We start from the raw sequence: 23,197 nt of genomic DNA, 5'->3' as shown, positions 1-23,197 counted from the left end.
ATCCCAGCGGGACGCGCTGTGCATCAGGGAGGCTTTGAAAGCTAGGTTCCTGACTGAGCAGGGTATCCAGTGACTGTTTAGTTTGTGGACACAGATGCTGAACCTGCCCCCGTTTCTTTACCCAGTTACTGTTGACTATCCTTCCAAGTTACATACCCCCTTCACCACCTTCCCAACAAATAAAATCTGTTCCGTTTTGTTAATGAACAACGTTGTCTTTATTACTGTTTTCGCGGGAATGTTTTAAACCGGGGACGCAGACTGGCAGGGGGCGGGTTTAGTGTTCTGATGCAAATGATGCTTCTAAACTCCGGGAATGACAGGCTCCGCAGTGGTGGATTGGTTGTTTCAACGGAGCCAGCCAGCAGTCCTGGCCGGGACTGCGTGTATGTGTCGGCCAAGTGACTTTCTGGCAGGGGGCGGAGGGTTACAGACCCCCTGCTGCGTGGCTCTGTGATCCAGGATAAGGACCGCGGCATAAGATCTCTAACTGCCCTCCCCCGCCACAAAGTGACAGATGAACCCCCCCGCCCCCCAGAACATGAAAACCACCTCCCAGACTGACCAGGGTAACTGGTGACTGCACTGTGTATGTGTCCTGATGCTGGACCTGCCCCCGCCTCTGTAGCCTGCTAAAGGTGACTGTCCTGTCCAATTACCAAACCCCTTCCCCCCCTTCAGACAGAATCTCCTCTAAAAGAAAATCTTGGAAACAGTACTTAACAGAAACAAATATTTTATTATGAACCGCACATGAAAAGGGGGGGGGAAACTTGGACGGGGGCTTGTGTGAGATGGGCAGGAAAGGACTTTTCAAACTTTGGGGAACGAGAGCCTTCTAGTGCTACAGCAGTCTGCAGGGGTTGACTGAAAGTTTTAACGGCCCTTGCCGCCCCTCCTTCTTTGGACTTTGGGTGAGGGGGGTGTGGGACTTTGTGGCGGGGGAGGGCGGTTAGAGAGAGACTGCAGCGGGGCTCTGTCCTCCTGCCTCCGGTCTTGCAGAACATCCACAAGGCGCCGGAGCGTGTCCGTTTGCTCCCTCATTAGTCCAAGCAGGGTTTGAGTAGCCTGCTGGTCTTCCTGACGCCACCTCTCCTCCCGTTCCATGACTGCTCGGTGCATTTCTGACAAGTTCTCCCTCCACTGTGTCTGCTGGGCTGCCTGGGCTCGTGAGCAGTCCATTAGTTCATAGAACATGTCCTCACGCTTCTTCTTCTTCCTCCTCCTAATCTGCGCTAGCCTCTGGGAGTGTGATGCCAGGCTGGGTTGGGAAACAGTCGCAGATGTGTCTGTGGGAATGGGAAAAAGGGAGTGAATTCCGGAGACAGATAAATGAAGTTGTGTACAAAGAACCTAGTCTTTCTCTGTGAACAAGACCATGCACTGCACCTCTCACATGCGCACTCAGGATAAGGTCGAATTTTCGGCCCTCGCCTTCAGTGCCTGGGGTCTTGCAGTGGTCTTGCAGTTATCTGAGAAGCGTGGCCGGACACCTGAACTTCTGTAGCGTGCAATCATGGTAAGCCATAGACTTCTGGCTGCTTAACACTGTACTAGTAGCACTGGCCTCCTTTCACATTGAAAGCAATGCCAGTCTCTGCTGCCAGCAATCAGGACAGCATGAACTATGCCCCTGTCCCACCCCCTCGCGGCTGTCCCAAGGAAAGATCCCTGTATGCTGCCCCTCTCCCTCCACTGCGTGGCTGTAAAGCAGTCCCAATACTAACATTCCCCTCCCTAATTCAAAGCAGGGCGTCATGAGCGACATCACCCTGCTGAGGATCTCGGAGTCCCAGAGGGAAAGGATGCTTCGAGAAAGCCTTCAGAAACCAGGGCCGTTTGCCGCCATGCTCTGCAGGGCAATGATACCAGAGTACCTGATGGTGTCGTGGCGCGGTAACGTGTCCTACCACGGAGGGCCCAATAAGATCGCCCTACCCAGGAACCTGATGAACAGGCTGGAAATGTACCTTCATGAGACCTACGAGGAGTTCTCCTATGAGGATTTCGCCTCTATCCCCGGCCATATTGACCGGATTTTCGCGTAGGTGCACTGGGACTAAAGAGTGGAGCGTCTTGGACAGCATAATCATGACTTACCGGACATTGTAAAAAAAATTTTAAATACTTGGGACTAAATTGTGAAGAGCCTAAGGCAGACAAATCATGAAAAACCCTTTGTTACTATTGTAAATATTCCACTTTTTTTGCAGATAATTGTTTACATGTTTAAGCACTTTAGGAAAAAGCCATTGTTAATATTATAAATATTTCAGTTCTTGTAAAAATAAATGTTTAGATATTTGAAGCACTTACTGCTTGATCCTTCCCCTGATTCGGTGTCCGGGGTAAGGGATGGGGACGGTTGGTAGGGGATCTCGGTAAGGGTGATGAAGAGCTCCTGGCTGTCGGGGAAATCAGCGGTGCCAGCGCTGTCGACTGCCTCGTCCTCCTCATCTCCTTCTTCATCTTCCCCGTCCGCTAACATGTCCGACGAGGAACCTGCCGCGGACAATATCCCATCCTCAGAGTCCACGGTCAGTGGTGGGGTAGTGGTGGCGGCCGCACCTAGGATGGAATGCAGTGCCTCGTAGAAACGGGATGTGTGGGGCTGGGATCCGGAGCGTCCGTTTGCCTCTTTGGTTTTTTGGTAGCCTTGTCTCAGCTCCTTGATTTTCACGCGGCACTGCGTTGCATCCCGGCTGTATCCTCTCTCTGCCATGGCTTTAGAGATCTTCTCGTAGATCTTTGCATTCCGTCTTTTGGAGCGCAGCTCTGAAAGCACGGACTCATCGCCCCACACAGCGATGAGATCCAAGACTTCCCGATCAGTCCATGCTGGGGCCCTCCTTCTATTAGATTGCACGGCCATCTCTGCTGGAGAGCTCTGCATCGTTGCCACTGCTGCTGAGCTCGCCACGCTGTCCAAACAGGGAATGAGATTCAAACTGCCCAGACAGGAAAAGGAATTCAAATTTTCCCGGGGCTTTTCCTGTGTGGCTGATCAGAGCATCCGAGCTCGGACTGCTGTCCAGAGCGTCAACAGAGTGGTGCACTGTGGGATAGCTCCCGGAGCTATTACCGTCGATTTCCATCCACACCTAGCCTAATTCGATATGGCCATTTCGAATTTAGCGCTACTCCTCTCGTTTTGGAGGAGTACAAAAGTCGAATTTAAGAGAGCTCTATGTCGAACTAAATAGCTTCGTGGTGTGGACGGGTGCAGGGTTAATTCAATGTAACGGCGCTAAATTCGACATAAAAGCCTAGTGTGGTCTCGGTGCCACTAGATGGGACAGAACACCACACCCCAGAGGTGTGTGGGTTACATAAGCACAATATATCTAATACGTATTCAGCCAGGAAAAAGCACGTACATTTTAACACAATAAGCAGTGGAATTTGTTTGGGTTTTTCCCCCCAGAACTTTCCAAACAACTACCCTTACACGTGGCTCATACAGCACATCGCGGAGAGGAGAGCTAGCCCGAGACAATACAGCCCCAGAAGCACTTGCGTGGAAGACTATAAACCATTGCATACAGGATGTTGGAATTGAAATATCTGCTCAGCCATAATGACAAGAATAACTGCACTCTAGCAAGCAAACAACAAATAATTGCAAAGCCTGAAGGGCTGCAAATGAGCCAGCACTGACTGATTGTCCTTGTTTTGGTACACAACTCAGTGCAGCAAGTTATTGAACCAGAGCATCTAAAACAGCAATATCTGAAAAGTAGCTGGGGCTACCCAGAAGGCTAAAGGAGAGTCTGATTTTCCTGTCTCTACTGATGACCTACAATGGAAAGATAAGATTGTGCTCATTCTGTTTTGTTATTTTGCTTCATTCTGCAACAGAAAGATAACCTAGAAGGCATTTACATTTTCACTTTTTTCTGCTTGGATTTTTATTATTAATTTTAGGTTACAAATATCATCAATATCAAGTCTGGACTTCTCTGGTTATGCTGAAGATTTATGGGAGGTGTCAGAATCATGGGCTGTGAGATTTCTCAGAAAGGCCAGAGAGGCTGAATCTTAACGGCTATTATTTAGTCATGTGTTTCTTGGACATTGACACTAAATGGGAGTTTTAAACAGGCTGACCACCTCACTGTCACAGAGATTTCACTTTCTCAGTGCAGTGATGTAATAATCTGACTGGCTCTCTTGTCACACAAGAGACTGCCCGGGTACCAGACCAGAATTTCAAATGTAAAAAACCAATGAAATGTACATAAACTCTTTGGTGAAGAATCCTTCCAGGCTTTCTTCTTCAGATGTGTAAAGAAGCAAACAAGAGCCCAGGGCCTAGCTTTTCCCCTGTGCAGGTCGTTTTAAGGGCTCTTAATAATAATTAATATATAAAGCGCTGAGTGTTGATAAGAAACTCATACTTCCTGATTCCGCGTCAGGTTACTCCTGCGAATACAGCAGTTACTATTACAGCCTGTACGCCAGAGACTGCTGCAAACAAAAAAATTCCACTCAACTGTGCTGGATTCCCCCAGCTGTCAATCCCTGCTGGACCCTCTCACCATCAGTCAGGAGGCTCTGGGATGCAGGTAAGGTTCCTGTTCCTACAGTTTATTAGACAATGTGGCACTAGAGGCAGATGTGGAAGTTGCAGTCCCAAGCAGCACCAACAGGCAGCACCCTGGTAAGGCTTCCAGCCTCTGAGGGTAGGTGGGCTTCCCCTCCAGACATGCCAAATCATATGGCATGGTCCTTGTGCATTTGGAATAGCCATCACACCTACCCACATAACTTGTAAATAGACTTAGATGTTTATTGGTAAATGTCAATTTCACCATACACCCACAAACCTATGAACAAATATTTCCACGATAATAAAATAAATGTACAGATAGGCAAACTATGAAAATGCCACCTGAGATCTTAGTAGTCAAAATCCAGTGATTTAGACTGTGAATTAAGATTGTTACATATGGACTGATGAATGAATCGTAAAAACAGGTATAATTTTTTGGTTTAAGGATATTTACTTTGTATATTTTGACATATAATGTTGACAATTTGTGTTTTAATAGTTATAAAACTTTTAACTTTTTTGAATATCAACGTCTATCATCATTAAACATCTGCTGTCATTAATTATCTGACTTATAACTTCCCACAAGTGTGAAAATTTAATTCTATACAGATAAAAAAATGCTTAAAACAGATATTATCCATCAAAATTATTTTAAAAAATCAAATTCTGCCAAGCCTACTTTTAAAACATCACTGTTTTGGTAAGAGTGCTCAGAGGTGCCCTGTAGTATACAGAGTTGCAAGCTGGAAGACCATGAATCCTAGCCCTAGGTCTCCCACTGACTGGTGGTAACATTCCTGTGCACTTCACAATCCTTTTTACTAACTAAGGCCTTGTACACCTATATAGGGCAAGTCACCCTTTCCCCCAAACAAGCATCATTCCTGAAGGTGTCACACTAGCACTGATGGGGACAGGAAGTGGATTGAACTACAGAGCCTTGGCCGAGAAGTCGCCAGCATGAATCCAGCCCAACTCAGTAGAGATTATTCCCACCTAATGGTAGCCCCTATATGAGATGAGATTAAGGAGGTATCAGTTCCAGCTCCTATATCACAACCTCCCCATCTTACTCTGCACTAAGGGCTTGTCCACCCTTGACAAATGTGTTTGTTGGAGAACGTGATAGCTAACACATTTTCAATACTACTGCAGACAGGGCAAACTGTCATTTTAAGGTATTAGCTAGTTTGAAACTACAAGGGGCGAAGCCTACACTTGGATTTCGAAACGTGCCAGTGATCACCTTTTCAAAACACGCTTTTTCCTCATGACAAGAAACCCTTGTTGGCATACTCACTCATGGCTCATAAAGACTAAACTGCCTGCCCCTCACAGAAGAACCCCCCCAGAGCAGGGCTGAGCCTGCTGGCAGGGCAGTGTGTATTCATTTAAATGTATACTGTGTAATAATAGAGTTATTGCTCAGGCTTTGGTGTCCTTGATTTTTTTAAAAATACACTAAAATAAACAGACCTGTCTTTCCTTTCTAGATAAGTTCAGACACACAGTGGCAAGAGAAATGTGACTGGAGTGAGTCGACCCCCAGAATCCCACCCCAGCCTTACCCAGCCCCCGTTTCTTCATGAGCCTGAAGATAACGTGGGCTTTGCAGAGCTCCATGAAGGCTGATAAACTTGGGCTGTGATGGGTTTCTGGGGGAAGAAGGGAGCGAGTCACAATGGCCCAGGGCCCATTGCCCCCTCTCTCTTACACTGAAGGGCCTTCAGAGCTGGCTAGGGTTGCCAGGTGTCCGGTTTTTAACCAGAACGCCCGGTCAAAAAGGGACCCTGGCGGCTCTGGTCAACATTGCTGACCGGGTCGTTAAAAGTCCAGTTGGCGGCACAGCGGGGCTAACGGTCTGCGCGGCTCCCAGAACCAACGGCATGTCCTCCCTCCGGCTCCTAGGCATAGGGTCAGTCAGGGAGCTCCGCATGCTGCCCCCACCCCAAGCGCCAGCTCCGCAGCTACTGCTGATGGGGCAGTGCGCAGAGCCGCCTGGCCGCACCTCCACGTAGGAGCTGGAGTGGGGAGATGCCGCTGCTTCCAAGAACCGCCTGAGGTAAGCGCCACCCGGAGCCTGCACCCCTGACCCCCCCACACCCTAACCCCCTGCCCCAGCCCTGATCCCTCTCCCGCCCTCCAAACCCCTCAGTTCCAACCCAGAGCACCCTCCTGCACCCCAAACCCTTCATCCCCAGCCCCACCACAGAGCCCTCTCCCCCAGCCAGAGTCCTCCCCCCCGCACCCCAGCCCCGCTCCCGCCCTCTGAACCCCTCGGTTGCAGCGCAGAACACCCTCCTGCATCCCAAACCCCTTATCCCCAGCCCAGACCCCGCACCCCCAGCCGGAGCCTGCACACACACCTGCACCCCAACCCCCTGCACCAGCCAGGAGCCCCCTCCCACACTCTGAACCCCTCAGCCCCACTCCAGAGCCCCATCCTGCACCCAAAACCCCTCATCCCTGGCCCCACCCCAGAGCCCATGCCCCCAGCCGGAGCCCTCACCCCCTCCCGCATCCCAACCCACTGCCTCAGCCTGAAGCCCCCTCCCGCACCCTGAACTCATTTCTGGCCCCACTGCAGAGTCCACACTCCCAGCCAGAGCCCTCACCCCCTCCTATACCCCAACCCCTGAGCCAGCCCGGTGAAAATGAGCGAGTGAGTGAGGGTGGGGAGAGCAGGCAACAGAAGGAGGGGAGATGGAGTGAGTGGGGGGCGGGGCCTCAGAGAATGGGCAAGGCAAGGGTGTTCAGTTTTTTGTGCGAGTAGAAAGTTGGCAACCCTAGACCAGGCGCCTCTGTGGGCCACAGCTACAGCAGTGAGACTCGAAGGGAAACATCTCTGTAAAGGCTTGTCTACATGGGGGGATTGTTCAGTACAGCTGGGATGTTAAGCCAGAAAGGGTTAAGCAACTCACAGGCTAAATGACCCAAATTCTACCTTCAAAGACATATTAGGAAAGTATGTAAATGGTAATTAGGGCTATTCCTTATAAATAGCTAGCAAAGCCATGTTAGATAGACTAGAGCAGTGGTTCTCAAACTGTGAGTCAGGACCCCAAAGTGGGTTGGCTTAGACTTGCTGGGGCCCAGGACTGAAGCCAAAGCCCAAGTCCCACTGCCCAGGGCTGAAACCAAAACCCGAGGGCTTCAGTCCTGGGCAGCGGGGCTCAGATTACATGCCCCCTGCCTGGGGCTGAAGCCCTTGGGCTTTGACCGCCCGACCCGGGCCGGTGGGGCTCAGATCATTAATAAAGATGTTGAACAAAAACAGCCCCAAGACTGACCCCTGGGGCACTCCACTGGATACCGGCTGCCAACTAGACATCGAGCCATTGATCACTACTTGTTGAACCGAACAATCTAGCCAGCTTTCTATCCACTTTATAGTCCATTCATCCAATCCATACTTTTTTAACTTGCTGACAAGAATACTGTGGGAGACCGTATCAAAAGCTTTGCTAAAGTCAAGATATATCATGTCCACTGCTTTCCCCATATCCACAGAGCCAGTTATCTCATCATAGAAGGCAATCAGGTTGGTCAGGCATGACTTGTCCTTGGTGAATCCATGTAGTGTAATTACTGGTGATGTTTAGGAAATAGGTCTACTTCAAAGCCACAATGATTCACCTATTATTCACCTCCTGTCAAGAGGCTGCTAGAAAACTATAAAAATAACTCCTGGGCCCTGATCCTGTATCTCAGATCTGCTTAAGCTTCATCAGGGGAAGTCTGAGTCGCAAGACTGAGGTCCCCAGCTTCAGTCTGGGTCACCGTGATTTTGGACATTGGACTATAACCTATGGAATTTATTCTGAAAATTTTTTTTTGCAACCCTAAAGCTCACCATCTCTCTCCTATGAAACTGACCTAAGAACTTTATTCATATTTGTATGTGTAATGATCTTTGAATCAATACACTCTCTCGCTCTTTTCTTTTTAAATAAAACTTAGTTTAGTTAATAAGAATATGCTATAAGTGAATCTTTGGGTAAGATCTGAAATATTCACTGACCTGGTGGGTAATGTGTCATAGAATATCAGGGTTGGAAGGCACCTCAGGAGGTCATCTAGTCCAACCCCCTGCTCAAAGCAGGACCAACACCAACTAAATCATTCCAGCCAGGGCTTTGTCAAGCTGGGCCTTAAAAACCTCTAAGGAGGGAGATTCCATCACCTCCCTAGGTAACCCATTCCAGTGCTTCACCACCCTCCTAGTAAAAAAGTTTTTCCTAATATCCAACCTAAACCTCCCCCACTGCAACTTCAGACCATTACTCCTTGTTCTGTCATCTGGTACCACTGAGAACAGTCTAGATCCATCCTCTTCAGAACCCCCTTTCAGGTAGTTGAAAGCAGCTATCAAATCCCCCCCATTCTTCTTTTCTGCAGACTAAATAATCCCAGTTCCCTCAGCCTCTCCTCATAAATCATGTGCTCCAGCCCCCTAATAATTTTTGTTGCCCTCCGCTGGACTCTTTCCAATTTTTCAACATCCTTCTTGTAGTGTGGGACCCAAAACTGTACTCCAGATGAGGCCTCACCAATGCCGAATAGAGGGGAATGATCACGTCCCTCGACCTGCTGGCAGTGCTTCTACTAATGCAGCCCAAAATGCCGTTAGCTTTTGGCAACAAGGGTACACTGTTGACTCATATCCAGCTTCTCGTCCACTGTAACCCCTAGGTCCTTTTCTGCAGAACTGCTACCTAGCCACTCAATCCCTAGTCTGTAGCAGTGTATGGGATTCTTCTGTCCTGGGTGCATGACTCTGCACTTGTCCTTGTTAAACCTCATCAGATTTCTTTTGGCCCAATCCTCTAATTTGTCTAGGTCCCTACCCTCCAGCGTATCTACCACTCCTCCCAGTTTAGTGTCCGACCCTTTGGGATTGGTAGAACTTTCTATATGATGAACAAGATTTTCAATAATCCTCATCATATTTGACTTGGCTGTCTGGGTGGGAGCCCAAGGCTGGACAGTTTAAGGGAACTGTGGCTTTTGGCTTCTGGGTAACCAGGAAGGTATTGCAGAAGCTGTTTTGTTGCTGGATTGGTGAATCTAATTATTAGAAATAACCTCCAGTTTTGGGGATCGTCTGCCCCATTTTTCGCAGTTTGCCCTGATTGAGCAATCTCAGTGTGGCCCCCCTGGGACTCCGGTCACAATAACTATAGCAGAATAATTATATCCTATAGCTATGCTGATATAACTCCATGTGTGGTTGCTTCCTTCTGGAATTAAAGGGTACGTCTACACTTACCGGAGGGTCCGGCGGCAGGCAATCGATGTTCTGGGATCGATTTATCGCGTCTGGTTTAGACGCGATAAATCGATCCCGGATCGATCCCGGAAGTGCTCGCCGTCGACGCCGGTACTCCAGCTCGGCGAGAGGAGTACGCGGCATCTATGGGGGAGCCTGCCTGCCGCGTCTGGACCCGCAGTAAGTTCGGACTAAGGTACTTCGAATTCAGCTACGTTATTAACGTAGCTGAATTTACGTACCTTAGTCCGAAGTGGGGGCTTAGTGGGGACCAGGCCAAAGTGATTTTATTCTGGAATAATTGTTCCACTTTGGATCTCTATCCGCTGACCCCTCCTCTTGCAGAGAGATTGCAAGAGAAGCCACAGGAATTGAGACCAGATATCTAGGCTCTGGCTTAGACCTTCTCATATGTTTCCTGTGACCTTGTCTCCCACTGCCCTCTACCACAGGGATTGAGGGTCCTGCTTCCCTCTCAGCCAAACCCCCCGCCACAGGCCTCCACTTCTCCACTCTGAGGTGGTCATCGAAGGTGAACAGCTGGGCACCCAAGCAGGAGTCTCTAGCGGGAGCCATAAAGTCCATTCTCAAACAAACACATCCCTCTGCAGAGCCCACTCTACCCCCCCCCAAGGGCACAAAAAGACCCCATTCTACATGTTCCCCCCAGAATAGCCAGTCAACCCCTACCTACCAGGGCCGGTGCTACCATTTAGGCAAACTAGGCGGTTGCCTAGGGCGCCAAGATTTGGGGGCGCCAAAAAGCGGTGCCCCCAATTTTTTTTTACAGCGTTCTTACGCCCCCTCCCCGAGCGCGCGGTTGCCGCTCCACTTCTCCCGCCTCCCAGGCTTGCAGCACCAATCAGCTGTTTGGCGCTGCAAGCCTGGGAGGGGAGGAGAATTAGAGCGGGGGCGGCGTGCTCGGGGAGGAGGCGGAGCAGAGGTGAGCTGGGGTGGGGAGCTGCCGCACGGCTCCCCGGGCCAGGGGGATGGGGAGCTGCCGCGGGGGTGCCTCAGGGTGGGGGGGGAGCTGCCGCAGCTCACCTCTGCTACGCCCCCTCCCCGAGCACGCCGTCACTGCTCCCCTTCTCCCGCCTCCCAGGCTTGCAGCGCCAATCAGCTGTTTGGCGCCGCAAGCCTGGGAGGGGAGGAGAATTAGAGTGGGGGCGGTGTGCTCGGGGAGGAGGCAGAGCAGAGGTGAGCTGGGGTGGGGAGCTGCTGCACGGCTCCCCGGGGGGGGAGCTGCCACGGGGGAGGGCGCCGCACGGCTCCCCGGGGGGGGAGCTGCCGCAGGGGGGCGCCTCAGGGCGGGGGGGGGCGGGGAGCTGCCGCAGGGCTGCGGGGGGGCGCAAGGTGGAAGTTTCGCCTAGGGCGTGAAACTTCCTTGCACCGGCCCTGTCTCCTACACACCAGGAGAGGCAAGGCAGGGTCTGTGACCACCAATTCCCTCTCACAGAGGCATGGGAGTAGGGATGCCATATTATCACACCTTCTAGGTGCACTGAACCCCACCAAACATACCACACAGCCTCCTCCCCACACTCCCCCATCACCCACCACTTCAAAACCCAGCCTCTCACCAGGGAAGAGCAGGGCCCACAAATACTGTATCTAGCTCTGCTGGTAGTACTGTATCCAGCAGTACTATATCCACAAGTACTGTATCCAGCAGCTAGTATCCTCCCACTGGAGCGGGACAGAGAGAGGTACCCACCCACCTGCTACGTCTCTCAGCCACCTCAGTGTGGAGAACACTTTGTGCTCAGGTAAGCAAAGCACCAAGCACCAGCTGAAAGGCAACAAGCCACGACCAAGTAAACCCCGCACAGGCTCAACACCCAAACACCACAGATGAGTCTTGGCCTGTCTGGGTGGGAGGGTCCCTAATAGGGGTTTTCTCCTTCCATAAATGGCACTACTTACTGCTGCTGTGGGGTCAGGCTGGGAGGCCCTGCTGTGAAGGTGACTCCCGGGTCTCTGCCTGGCTGGGTGGGGAGGTTGGGAGCTCGCCCTGCTGCTGTCCTGTAGATAAACAGAGGGCTTCGTCCCGAGGGCAGTTACCAGCACTATATCCACACTGTTATTAAAACTGAAGCGGAAGATAGGCAAAATAATGTGGAAAAATGCTAGTTAGATAACTATATAATGCGCCTGACATGGCACATCTGGCACAACAGCGGGCAGTTTCGCTTATCGGGGCACTACTTTGGCCCATCCCACTCACTTTCCCCAGTCTCAGTCTCTGCTTACTAGTATGTGTTCCCAGACTTGCATCAGCTCCACGGAGTCTGTCTCTGAGGAGGACTCCTAGCCAATCACTAACCACAACCAGCACTTCCTAGTTTTTAACAGCAGGGAGGTCTTGCACATTCAAGCCAACACAACCCTGTTCCTTCAACCTGAAGCCAAGGGATAGATGCTGTGTGCTCTTCCCAACAACTTTTTCCATTGCAGTGTCTTGTGCTTCCCATAATTTATTCATCCCACACACATTGCTTTGTCACATTTGCAAAATAACTGAGAGTTTCTTAGAGCACTAGCATTAACATCTTATAACACTGAGCATAGGTGACAAGCAGAACAGTTAAGTGGGGTGATATTTTTGCTACAGGAAAAGACTACTGAGCAAGGTTCTTCATTCATTAGAAGAAAGAATCTTGTTGTCTGCTATCCAGAAAGATCTGCGGGGACAAAACTTCCCCCAAATCTGGAACCACAGAAAAATCCAGTATCACAGTGCAATCATTTGGACCTCAGGCCTTGGGAAAGAGGCAGTCTGGTTCAGTAACTAGAACACAGCTGTGGGAGTCAGGAGACCAGGGTTATAGTCTCTGCCACTTAACTTGAGCAAATCTTGTGTCCTCTGTGCTTCTGTTTCCTGATCAGTAAAATGGAGATAATGAAACTTAACTACCTCCCGGAGGTTGTAAATCATAACTAATATTTGTGAAATGCTTTGAGTTTCTTGGCTGCAAGCTGTTGAGTATCATTATTATGGAAAATATAATAGTGTACATATGAAGATCAAGGCCCGCTTTTGAGAAAGTTTGGTGCCCATGCACACACCTATGTGCACATGTTTAAAACACTGGTGATGGTCTAGATTCCAAAATTTGCATGTGCATGGGGTTTGTACACACTCAAAAGAGGTTGGGTTTGGGACCCAAGATTTTCAAACATTCAGAACTCTGTTCTCTTGAAAGCATAGATTCTCAAACTTAGTGAAGTAGTTTGGACCCCCCCAAAAAGCTGTTTTTAGCTATCCAAATGCAGAAACATAACTGAACAAATTTTTAAATGCACAAAAAGGTTGTTTTTATTCACACAATTCAAAAAGGAACAAACTAATTTTATTGCAATTTCTCAACATTATTCATATCTGGTATGAAAATTCTAGCCTCAAAGGAAATGGATGAGACTTTTAAGCGAAAAAACAAAAAAACCAGCCACATAGATTAAGTAGAATAGAATAGCACTTTCGAACATATTCTGGTTGTTTCAATACTACAACCATATACTAGAGTAGTGGTCTCCAACCTTTTTATGCCCAAGATCACTTTTTGAATTTAAGGGAAACCCAAGATCTACCCTGCCCCTTCCCCAAAGCCCCGCCCACTCCATCCTCCCCTCTCTCTGTGACTTGCTCACCCCTACGCTCACTCACTTGCACTGGGCCGGAGCAGGGGTTTGGGGTTTGGGAGGGAGTGCGGGCTCTGGGCTGGGGCCGAGGGGTTCACAGTGTGGGAGGGGGCTCTGGGCTGAGCCTGGGGCAGGGAGTTGGGGTGCAGGATGAGTTACAGGGTACTGGCTCTGAGAGGGGGTAAGGGCTGGGGCAGGGGGTTGGGGTGCAAGAGGGGGTTTGGGGTGCTGGCTCTGGGACAGGGCTCAGGGCTGGGGCAGGGGCTTGGGCTGCAGGAGGGGATGAGGGGTGCAAGCTCTGGGAGGGTGTTTGGATGCAGGAGGTGGCTCCAGGCTGGGGCAGAGTGTTGGGGTGCAGGAGGGGGTGTGGGGTGCTGGCTGGCTCTGAGAGGGGGGCAGGGCTTGGGCAGAGTATTGGGGTGCAGGTGGGGGTACAGGGTGCTGGCACTGGGAGGAGGCTCAGGGCTGGGGCAGGCACTTGGGGTGCAGGAGGGGGGTGAGGGGTGCAGGAAGGGGTACGGGGTGCTGGCTCCCACCGGGCGGCACTTACCTCGGTCAGTGGCGCAGCGAGGCTAAGGCAGGCTCCCTGCCTGCCGCAGGCCCACACTGCTCCCGGGGGCCAACGTGCCCCTGCAGCCCCGGGTGGGGAGGTGGAGGGGGTCACGTGGCGCTGTGCACTGCCCCTCTCTGCAGGCACCGCCCCAAAGCCCCCATTGGCCACAGTTCCCCGTTCCTGGCCAATGGGAGATGTGGGGGCGGTGCTTGCAGGCAGGAGCAGCGTGTGGAGACTCCTGCCCCCAACACAGGCCGTGGGGGCATGCTGGCCGCTTCTGAGACTGGCGTGGGGCCCTGGCAGGCAGGGAGCCTACCTTAGTGGCAGGCAGCCCTGCTGCACCACCGCAGCCGGAGATCGCGATTGACTGGGAGAGTCCCCAGGATCGACCAGTCAATCACGATCAACAGGTTGGTGACCACTGTACTAGAGAAAACTGGGTTCTGAAACCAGGGACTGTACTCCCTTATTTTTTGTTCTGCACTAATGTTTAGGGCAGGGGTCGGCAACCTATGGGACGTGTGCCAAAGGTGGCACGCAAGCTGATTTACTGTGGCATGCTGTTGCTGGCCTGGGGTCCCGGCCGCCGGCCCCACTCAGCCCGCTGCTGGCCTGGATGGACGGAACCCCAGGCCGGCAGCGGGCTGAGCGGGGCCAGCAGCGGGGACCTCGGCTGGCAGGGTCTGGAGGATGGAACCCCAGACCAGCAGCAGGCTGAGTGGATCAGCCTGCTGCCGGCCTGGGGTCCCGGCCACCGGCCCCGCTCAGCCAGCTGCCAGTATGGGGTCCCAGCCACCGGTCCGCTCAGTCCGCTGCCAGTCTGGGGTTCCATCCACCGGCCCCTGTAAATGTAAAATGTATTACTGGCACGTGAAACCTTAAATTACCGCGAATAAATGAAGACTTGGCACACCACTCCTGAAACGTTGCCAACCCCTGGTTTAGGGTGACCACATATCCAGAATTCTTCCCCTTTAACAAACCAGGTCCTGGTGTCCGCTCAGATTATAGGGACATAGAATGGGAAGGGATCTCCTGGGTCATCTAGTCCAGTCCCTGCTCTTGCTGGCAAACCCAGCACATAATCCCCTTCATGAATTTATCAGGCTCCAATTTAAAATGAGTTAGGTTGTTTGCCCCCCACACTGCTCCTAGTGGGAGGCAGTTCCAGACCATCCCATCCCTCCTCTGATGGTTAGAAACTTTCTTCTCATTTCCAGTCTTCATTTACTCATGGCCAGTTTATCCCCATTTCTTCTTGTGCCAACATTGTCTTTTAGCTTCAATAGCTCTTCACCCACCTTGGTGTTTGCCCCCCCGATGTATTTATAGAGAACAACTAGATCCCCTCTCAGCCTGTGTTGTGCTAGACCAGTGGTTCTCCAACTTTTGTATTGGTGACCCCTCTCACATAGCTAGGGTGACCAGATGTCCCAATTTTATAGGGACAGTCCTGATTTTGGGGGCTTTTTCTTATATCGGCACCTATTACCCGCCATCCCCATCCCGATTGTTTACACTTGCTATCTGGTTACCCTACACATAGAAAGCCTCTGAGTGTGACCCCCTGTAGTGGAGCGGCTGTCCCACTCCTGAGGAACAGGGGTTGAAAGCAGCCCTGGAGAGAAATGCGTCTGTGAAGAAAGCCTCGGCTGATTGGGGAACCAGCCACAGATGCGGCCACACCCCAATCAGGGCCCAGCTGGCCCTTATAAGAGGGCAGTGGGCCAGAAGCACACAGAGTCTCTCTCTGGCAGTAGAGAGAGATGGGCCTGGCTGCTTGGGAGCAGAGCATCTAGAATGGAGCAGGGCTGGGGGAAGGCTAGAGGAGCTGGGGGAGCTCCAGCCTGGAAAACCCCCAGGCTGCAGGCCTTTGATGAAAGGCCAGGAAAGGTACTGGGGTTGCAGAGGTGCAGCCCAGGGTAGGCAGAGGCAGCAGGTCCAAACATCCCTTGCCAATGATGAGTGGCCTTTGCAGACTGCAGTCTGCCCCAGTGACCGGGGGCTAGATGGTGACTGGCAGTAGCCACTGAGGCAAGGTGGGGATAGGGGGTTGGGGGTTCCCTGGGGAGGGGAGACCGAGATCTGTGGGGGTACTGCCAAGGGGCAGCACCCAATGTAAAGGGGAACCGGGGTCTGGGAGGGACACAGGGGCCAGCGGCAAGCAGGACATCGGCCAGTAGAGGGCGCTCCGGAGCTGGAAAAGCTAATTCCCTGGACAACCAACAGGAGGTGCTGCGCCGGTGAGTCACCCCGTTACACCCCCCTTATAAATTAAAAGCACTTTTTTATATAGTTAACACTATTATAAGTGCTGGAGGCAAAGCGGGGTTTGGGGTGGAGGCTGACAGCTCATGACCCCCCCCCCATGTAATAACCTCGTGACCCCCTGAGGGGTCCCAACCCCCAGTTTCAGAACTAAACAAGCCAAGCTCATCCAGCTTCCTCTCATAATATAGGCCTTCCATTCCCCTGATCATCCTCGTAGCTCTTCTCTGCACCTGTTCCACTTTAAATTCATCTTTCTTGAACATGAGTGATCAGAATTGCACAGAGTATTCCAAATGAGGTCTTATCAGGGCTTTCTACAACGGCATTAATACTTCTCTGTCTCTTCTGGAAATGCCTCACCTTATACATCCTAGGATAGCATTTGCCTTTTTCACGGCCGCATCACATTTGTGGCTCATAGTCATCCTGTGATCAATTAATACACCCAGGTCTCTCCTCCTCTGTCATATCCAACTGATGAGGCCCCAGCTTACAGCAGAAATTCTTGTTATTAGTCCCTAAGTGCATAACCTTGCACTTTGTACTATTGACTTTCATCCCATTTCTATTTCTCCAGTCCTCTAAGTCATCCAATTCTTCCTTTACAATATTCCGATCCTCCTCTGTATTGGTGATGTCTCCCAACTTTGTGTCACCAGCAAATTTCATTAGCTCATGTCCTCTTTTTGTGCCAGGGTCATTAATTAAACTATTAAATAAGATCTGTCCTAACTCCCTGAGGACCTCCACTAGTAATTTTGCTGTACCCTGATAGTTCTTCCCTTTAGCCAGTTCCTTACCCGCCTTACAATGCTTGTACTAAGCCCCATATTCTCCATCTTAACTAATAATTTCCCATATTGTACTATATCAAATGTTTTACTGAAATCCCGATAGATCAGATCCACTGCATTTCCCTTGGCTAAGAAATTAGTTATCTTATCAAAGAAAGATAGCAAGTTAGTATGGCATGATCTACCTTTGGTAAACCCATGTTGTATTTTATTCCATTTTCCATTTACCTCCGTGTCTAATTATTTTTTTCTTTCAGAATTTGTTCCTAAGCCTTGCATGCTATTTGGGTCAGACTAATGGGCCTGTAGTTTTCTGGATTACTTTTTTCTCCTCTTTCTTAAATATAGGTGTACAACATTTGCTATTTTCCAATCATATAGTACTACCCCGATTTGATCATTAATTACAAATCCTTGCCACTGGACTTGCACTTTAATGTGTCAGTTCTTTCTGTATTCTGGTCTGGAGATTCCCCCCAACTTGAATGCATTAAACTCTGTTTTCCTTCCACCATGGATTTGGTAGTTTCCATTTCTATATACTCATTCCCATCAGCTGTCTGCCTTTGCCCCCATGTTTAGAGCCCTGCGCAGATACACACTCCTGTCCAGGAGCGTGCAAGCTGCTTGCACACACTAGTGTGAAGAGGGATAGCTGCCGGGGAACTGGTGCCCACCCTAGTGGGCAGGGTTGGGGCGGTACAGCCACGTTGGAGGAGCTGCCTGGGCTGGGCATTGGCTCTTGTGAGCAACGGCCCAACATGCTGCTGCTTTCGCCGCTGCAGTTCCTGGCCCAGTTGCCGGGCATGGCCCTGCTGGTCTCGCTCATTGTCACTAGAGCCCTGCAAATCCACGGATATCCACTTTATATCCATGGATATAAATTGTTTATCTGCACAGGGCTCTACCCATGTTCTACATCACCGTTATTATTGACAACTGAGGAAAATTATTCATTTAGTTTTGGAGCTGTACCTAGATTATCCTTACTCTCTACCTCATCCTCACTGCATAGCAGCCCCACTTCTTTTCCTAAAGAACCTTTTACTATTTATTTTATTTTCCTTCTAATTCAGCTTCACTTCCAGCAACTCTCTTTATCCCTACACTCTCTGATATCCAAAACAGAGCTTTCTTTGCTGATCAATCCCTCCTTCCATTCTTTGTAGGCCTCTGCTTACTCCTGATATCCTTTTTGAAGTGTTTATTCATTCAGTTAGATCTGGAGTCCTTCCCTACAAATTTTATGCCCTTGTTTGGGATGCAAATTCCAGATGGAATTTCTTTAAGTCAAAGGTAGAAAAAGTAAGTCTCCTCCACATTGAAGTCCCTGAGCTCTTCAGTCCAGTTGATTTCACTAACTAGTTCCCTTAATTTATCAAATTCTTCCCTTTTGCAATTGAAAACCTTAGTTATGACCTGATTTTGATTATCCTTTTGATTATCCTTCCATTTGATTTAAACTGAATCAACTTGTGATCACTTGATCCAGCGTTATTTTCTACAACCAGCTCTTCTATACTGTCCTCACTACTTACACCAAAACCAAGTCTAAAATAGCATGCCCTCAGGTTGGTTCAGTGACTACTTGGTGAAGAAATCTATTAGCTATCACATCCAGAAATAAGTGGGCCCTACCACCACCTTTCCCATTTTTTCCCCCTTAACAACACATACCTTCAACACTTGTCTTCCAGCTATTAGTGCTAGTCCACCATGTTTCTGTTATCCCTATAATGCCCTTCACCAATAGTTCTCATTCCTCCATTTTGTCGCCAAGACCATAGGCACCGACTCCATGGGTGCTCCAGGGCTGGAGCACCCATGGGGAAAAAATTGGTGGGTGCTCAGCACCTACCGGCAGCTCCGCCTCTGCTCCGCCTCCTCCCCTGAGCGCGCCGTGTGCCCGCTTTTCCCCCCTAGCTCCCAGCACTTGCGCCGTGAAACAGTTGTTTCATGTGGCTGGGAGGGGGGAGGAGGAGGGGAATGCGGCGCACTCGGGGAAGAGGCGGGGGCGGGGATTTGGGGAAGGGGTCCAATAGGGGCAGGGAGGGGGCGGAGTTGGGGAAGGGACTTTGGGGAAGGAGTTGGAATGGGGGTGGGGCAGGGCGGGGAAAGGGTGGAGTCGGGACAGGGCCGGGGGGGCGCGAGCACCCAACGGCACCGGGGAAAGTTGGCGCCTATGGCCGAGGCTCCTCGCATTAGCACAAAAACATCTCAATTGTTTTCTCTCTGACCTCACTCAACTTCTTAGCAGGATTTGGCATAGTCCTTTTGCTGTCCATATGCCTATCTTCTGGTGTTCATTTATCCATTACTATATTCTCACTTACCTGATTTTCCTATTCCTGTATATTAAAACCATGTGTGAAGATTAAACAAGTCTCTCCTAACTTCTAGCAATGAAACCAATAAAAGAGGAAGAGATTGGAAGAATGCAGAATAAGTGTATGTCTTCACTACCCGCCAGATCGGCGGGTAGCAATCAATCTATCGAGGATCGATTTATCACGTCTCATCTAGACGTGATAAATCGATCCCCGAATGCGCTCCCCGTCGACTCCGGAACTCCATCAGGGCGAGAGGCGGAAGCGGAGTCGACGGGGGAGCCGCGGCCATCGATCCCGCGCCGTGAGGATGGGAGATAAGTCGATCTAAGATACGCAACTTCAGCTACGAGATCTTAGATCGATTTCCCCCCCCCCCCCCCCAGTGTAGACCAGCCCTAAGAGAGAGGTAGGAAGACGGAAAGCAGAGCAACTAAATAAAGCATCAGTTAGGGTCTTGCAATAGAACTTTAAACCGATAACAAATATGAGATGTGTTAAAGCTAGACAATACACGCGGACACGAAGAGTAAGCAGCATGACACTGCTAGTGTAACCCACACACCTCCCGGCCAATGGGAGTGTGGAAATGGTGCTTGTGGCGTGGGCAGCGCGCAGAGCCCCATGGCCCCCCGCCTAGGAGCCAGATCTGCTGCTGGCCGCTTCCGGGGCGCAGCGCAGTATCGGAACAGGTAGAGACTAGCCTGCCTTAGCTGGGCAGCACTGCCGACGGGACTTTTAACAGCCCGGTCAGTGGTGCTGACCAGAGCCACCGCGACCCAGTACTTTACATTCTGCGACCCAGTACTGGGTCACGACCCGCAGTTTAAAAACCACTGCTCTAGTGGAACTGAGACCACTTAGAGATTGATGAGTCTGCTACAGCCTTAGCTAAGAGCCATGTGGCTTTCAGCTCATGCAGCAGAGCAGAGGTGGGCAAACTTTTTGGCCCGAGGGCCACATCTGGGTATGAAAATTGGATGGTGGGCCATGAATGCTCACGAAATTGGGGGTTGGGGTGTGTGTGGGGGGGTGCAGGCTCTGGGGTGGGGCTGGGGATGAGGGGTTGGAGGTGCAGGAGAGTGCTCCGGGCTGGGACCGAGGGGTTCGGAGAGCGGGAGGGGGATCAGGGCTGGGGCAGGGGCGTGGGGGGATGGCTCAGGGGTGCAAGCTCCAGGTGGTGCTTACCTCAAGGTGCTCCCGGAAGCAGGGGCATGTCCCCCCTCCGGCTCCTAAGCAGAGGCAAGATCAGGCAGCTCTGTGCCCTGCCCCATCCGCAGGTGCTGCTCCTGCAGCTCCCATAGGCCGCGGTTCCCAGCCAATAGGAACTGCGGGGATGGCGCTTGGGGTGGGGGCAGTGTGCAGAGCCCCTTGGCTGCCCCTGTACATAGGAGCCAGAGGGGGGACATGCCGCTGCTTCCGGGAGCCACGCAGAGCCATGGCACGCGCAGAGCAGGGCAAGCCCCCAACCCCACTCCCCAGCTGGAGCTCGAGGGCTGGATTAAAATGTCTGACGGGCTAGATGTAGCCCCCGGGCCGTAGTTTGCCCACCCCTGCAGTAGAGGCTCAGGCATTTAGCTCCAGAGGTCCCAGGTTGAATCCTGCCCGCAGGTCATCTTCGCTCCCAAACACACCCATCCCCACATTTCCCCATTACCTCATCACTCCACACACGCTTCCCCCCGACACCCAGCCCCATGTTCCCCCATTACCTCAGCACCCCATACACACTCCCCCCCGCATCCAGCCCCACGTTCCCCCATTACCGCAGCACCCCCCACACGCTCCCCCCACATCCAGCCCCATGTTCCCCCATTACCTCAGCACCCCATACACACTCCCCCCCGCATCCAGCCCCACGTTCCCCCATTACCGCAGCACCCCCCACACGCTCCCCCCCACATCCAGCCCCATGTTCCCCCATTACCTCAGCACCCACACACACTCCTCCCATTCCCCTCAGTTACCTCATTACCTGCCATACACTCCCCCCGCACCCAACCCTACACTCTCCCCCCCAGTTACCTCAGCACCCCAAACATACTTCCACCTGCACCCGGCCCCATGCTCCCCCGTTACCTCAGCACCCCCCACACACCACAGGGTGATTACAGTTTTGTGAGGCCCTGGGCCAGAGCAAGTGGAGGCCCTCCCCACCCCTTCCGTCTGCAGTCCCTCCCCCCCCTCGCACTCCTGCTGGGGAAATGGGATCGGGGCACGGGGGCATGCCCCATCCCACCCCCCCACACCCGGCACTCCTGCCAGGGAGCTGGTTCAGGGCACAGGGGTGCCCATTTTTCCAGGGCCCCCCAATTGGCCAGGACCCCTGGGCATAGGCCCTGTTAGTCCAGTGGCTAATCCACCACTGCTACTCACTCCTCCCCGCAACCAACCCCACATTCCCACGTTAACTCAGCACCCCTCACATGCTCCCTCGTTATCTCAGCACCCCCATGCACTCCCCCCATTATCTCAGCACTCCCCACACGCTCCCCCTACACCCATCCCCATGATCCCCCATTACCTCAGCACCCATCATACACTCCCCACCGCACCCAACCCAACACTCCCCTCTACCGCAGCATCCCCCACGTGCTCTCTCCCCTGCACCCTGCTTCATGCCCCCCAAGTTACCTCAGCACTCCCCACGCTCCCTGCACACAGCCCAGAGCTCTCTCTCCTACTGCCCTGCATCTAGCCCCCCAGCTCTCTCCCCTATATTCTTCACCTGTATCCAACTCCATGCTCTCCCCTCCTGCTGCCCCCCCCCCCCGTAGTTTTCATCCTGCACAGCCCCACTCCCACACTTCCATCTCCACGCTGCCTCTCCCATCCCCACGCTCTCCCCCGGCCCCACACCCAGCCCCACGCTCTCCATGCTCCAGTGCCAGGTCTGAATTCACCCCCTATAGCCAGCCCCAGCCGCCCCATACCCAGCTCTGAGTTCACCCCCCATGCCCAGCCCAGGCTCTTACCCAGAGAAGCGGTCAGGCTGAAGAGCACCACGGCCAGCAGGGGCCAGGCGGGTCGGGGGCCCCCATTCCCCATCCTCCTCCCGCTCCCCTGGAAGCACCAGGAGGCCGGTGGTGCCACGGGCCGCGGCGGGCAGGCGGAGCGATCCGCTCCGGGCCCGGCGGCGCAGGGAACCCGACCGACAGCGGCAGCTCCAGCCCCGCCGCCCCCTCCTCCTGGGCCGGCTTAACCCGGCCCCTGCCGCAGGGCTGCGAGAGCCGTGTCCAGCGCAGGCGGTGCCCAAGGCCAGTCCGGAGTCAGACCCCAAACAAAGAGAGCTGTCACCGTCAGTGCGTGTCCAGTGTGTGCATGTGTGTGTGCGCCTAGTGTGTGTGCGTGCCCAGCGTATCTCCCCGTGTGTGTCTATGTGTGCCCCGTGTGTCTCCCCCAGTGTGTGTGTGCTCAGTTTGTGTGCGTGCCTAATGTGTGTGTGTGTGTGTGTGTGTGCTCATTAGGGTGACCAGACAGCAAATGTGAAAAATCGGGAGACGGGGTAGGGGGTAATAGGAGCCTAAAAGACCCAAAAATCAGGACTGTCCCTATAAAATCGGGACATCTGGTCACCCTAGTGCTCATTTGTCTCCGCCTGTGTATGTATGTGCCCAGTGTCTCCCCCAGTGTATTTGTGTGCTCAGTTTGTGTGTGCGTGCCTAGTGTGTGTGTGTGTGTGTGTGTGCTCATGTCTTCGCCTGTGTATGTATGTGCCCAGTGTGTGTGTGTGTGTGTGTGTGTGTGTGTGTCCAGTGTGTGTGCATGCCTAGTGTGTGTGCCCAGTCT

General features: G+C 52.2%; 1 protein-coding gene across 1 annotated transcript in view; it reads right to left on the bottom strand.

Moving 5' to 3' along the window:
* SHISA4 (shisa family member 4) overlaps window positions 1-22,456 on the bottom strand; it is a 53,628-nt gene extending 31,172 nt beyond the window's left edge. Inside the window, exon 1 of the mRNA XM_065404284.1 lies at window positions 22,384-22,456. Coding sequence (XP_065260356.1) covers window positions 22,384-22,456 — 73 coding nt within the window. The remainder of the gene's footprint in view (window positions 1-22,383) is intronic.
* Between the last annotated feature and the right edge of the window lie 741 nt (window positions 22,457-23,197).

This window comes from Emys orbicularis, chromosome 4 (assembly GCF_028017835.1).
Source record: "Emys orbicularis isolate rEmyOrb1 chromosome 4, rEmyOrb1.hap1, whole genome shotgun sequence".
NCBI classification, from domain to species: domain Eukaryota; kingdom Metazoa; phylum Chordata; order Testudines; family Emydidae; genus Emys; species Emys orbicularis.
This window is presented reverse-complemented; position numbering and strand designations above follow the sequence as displayed.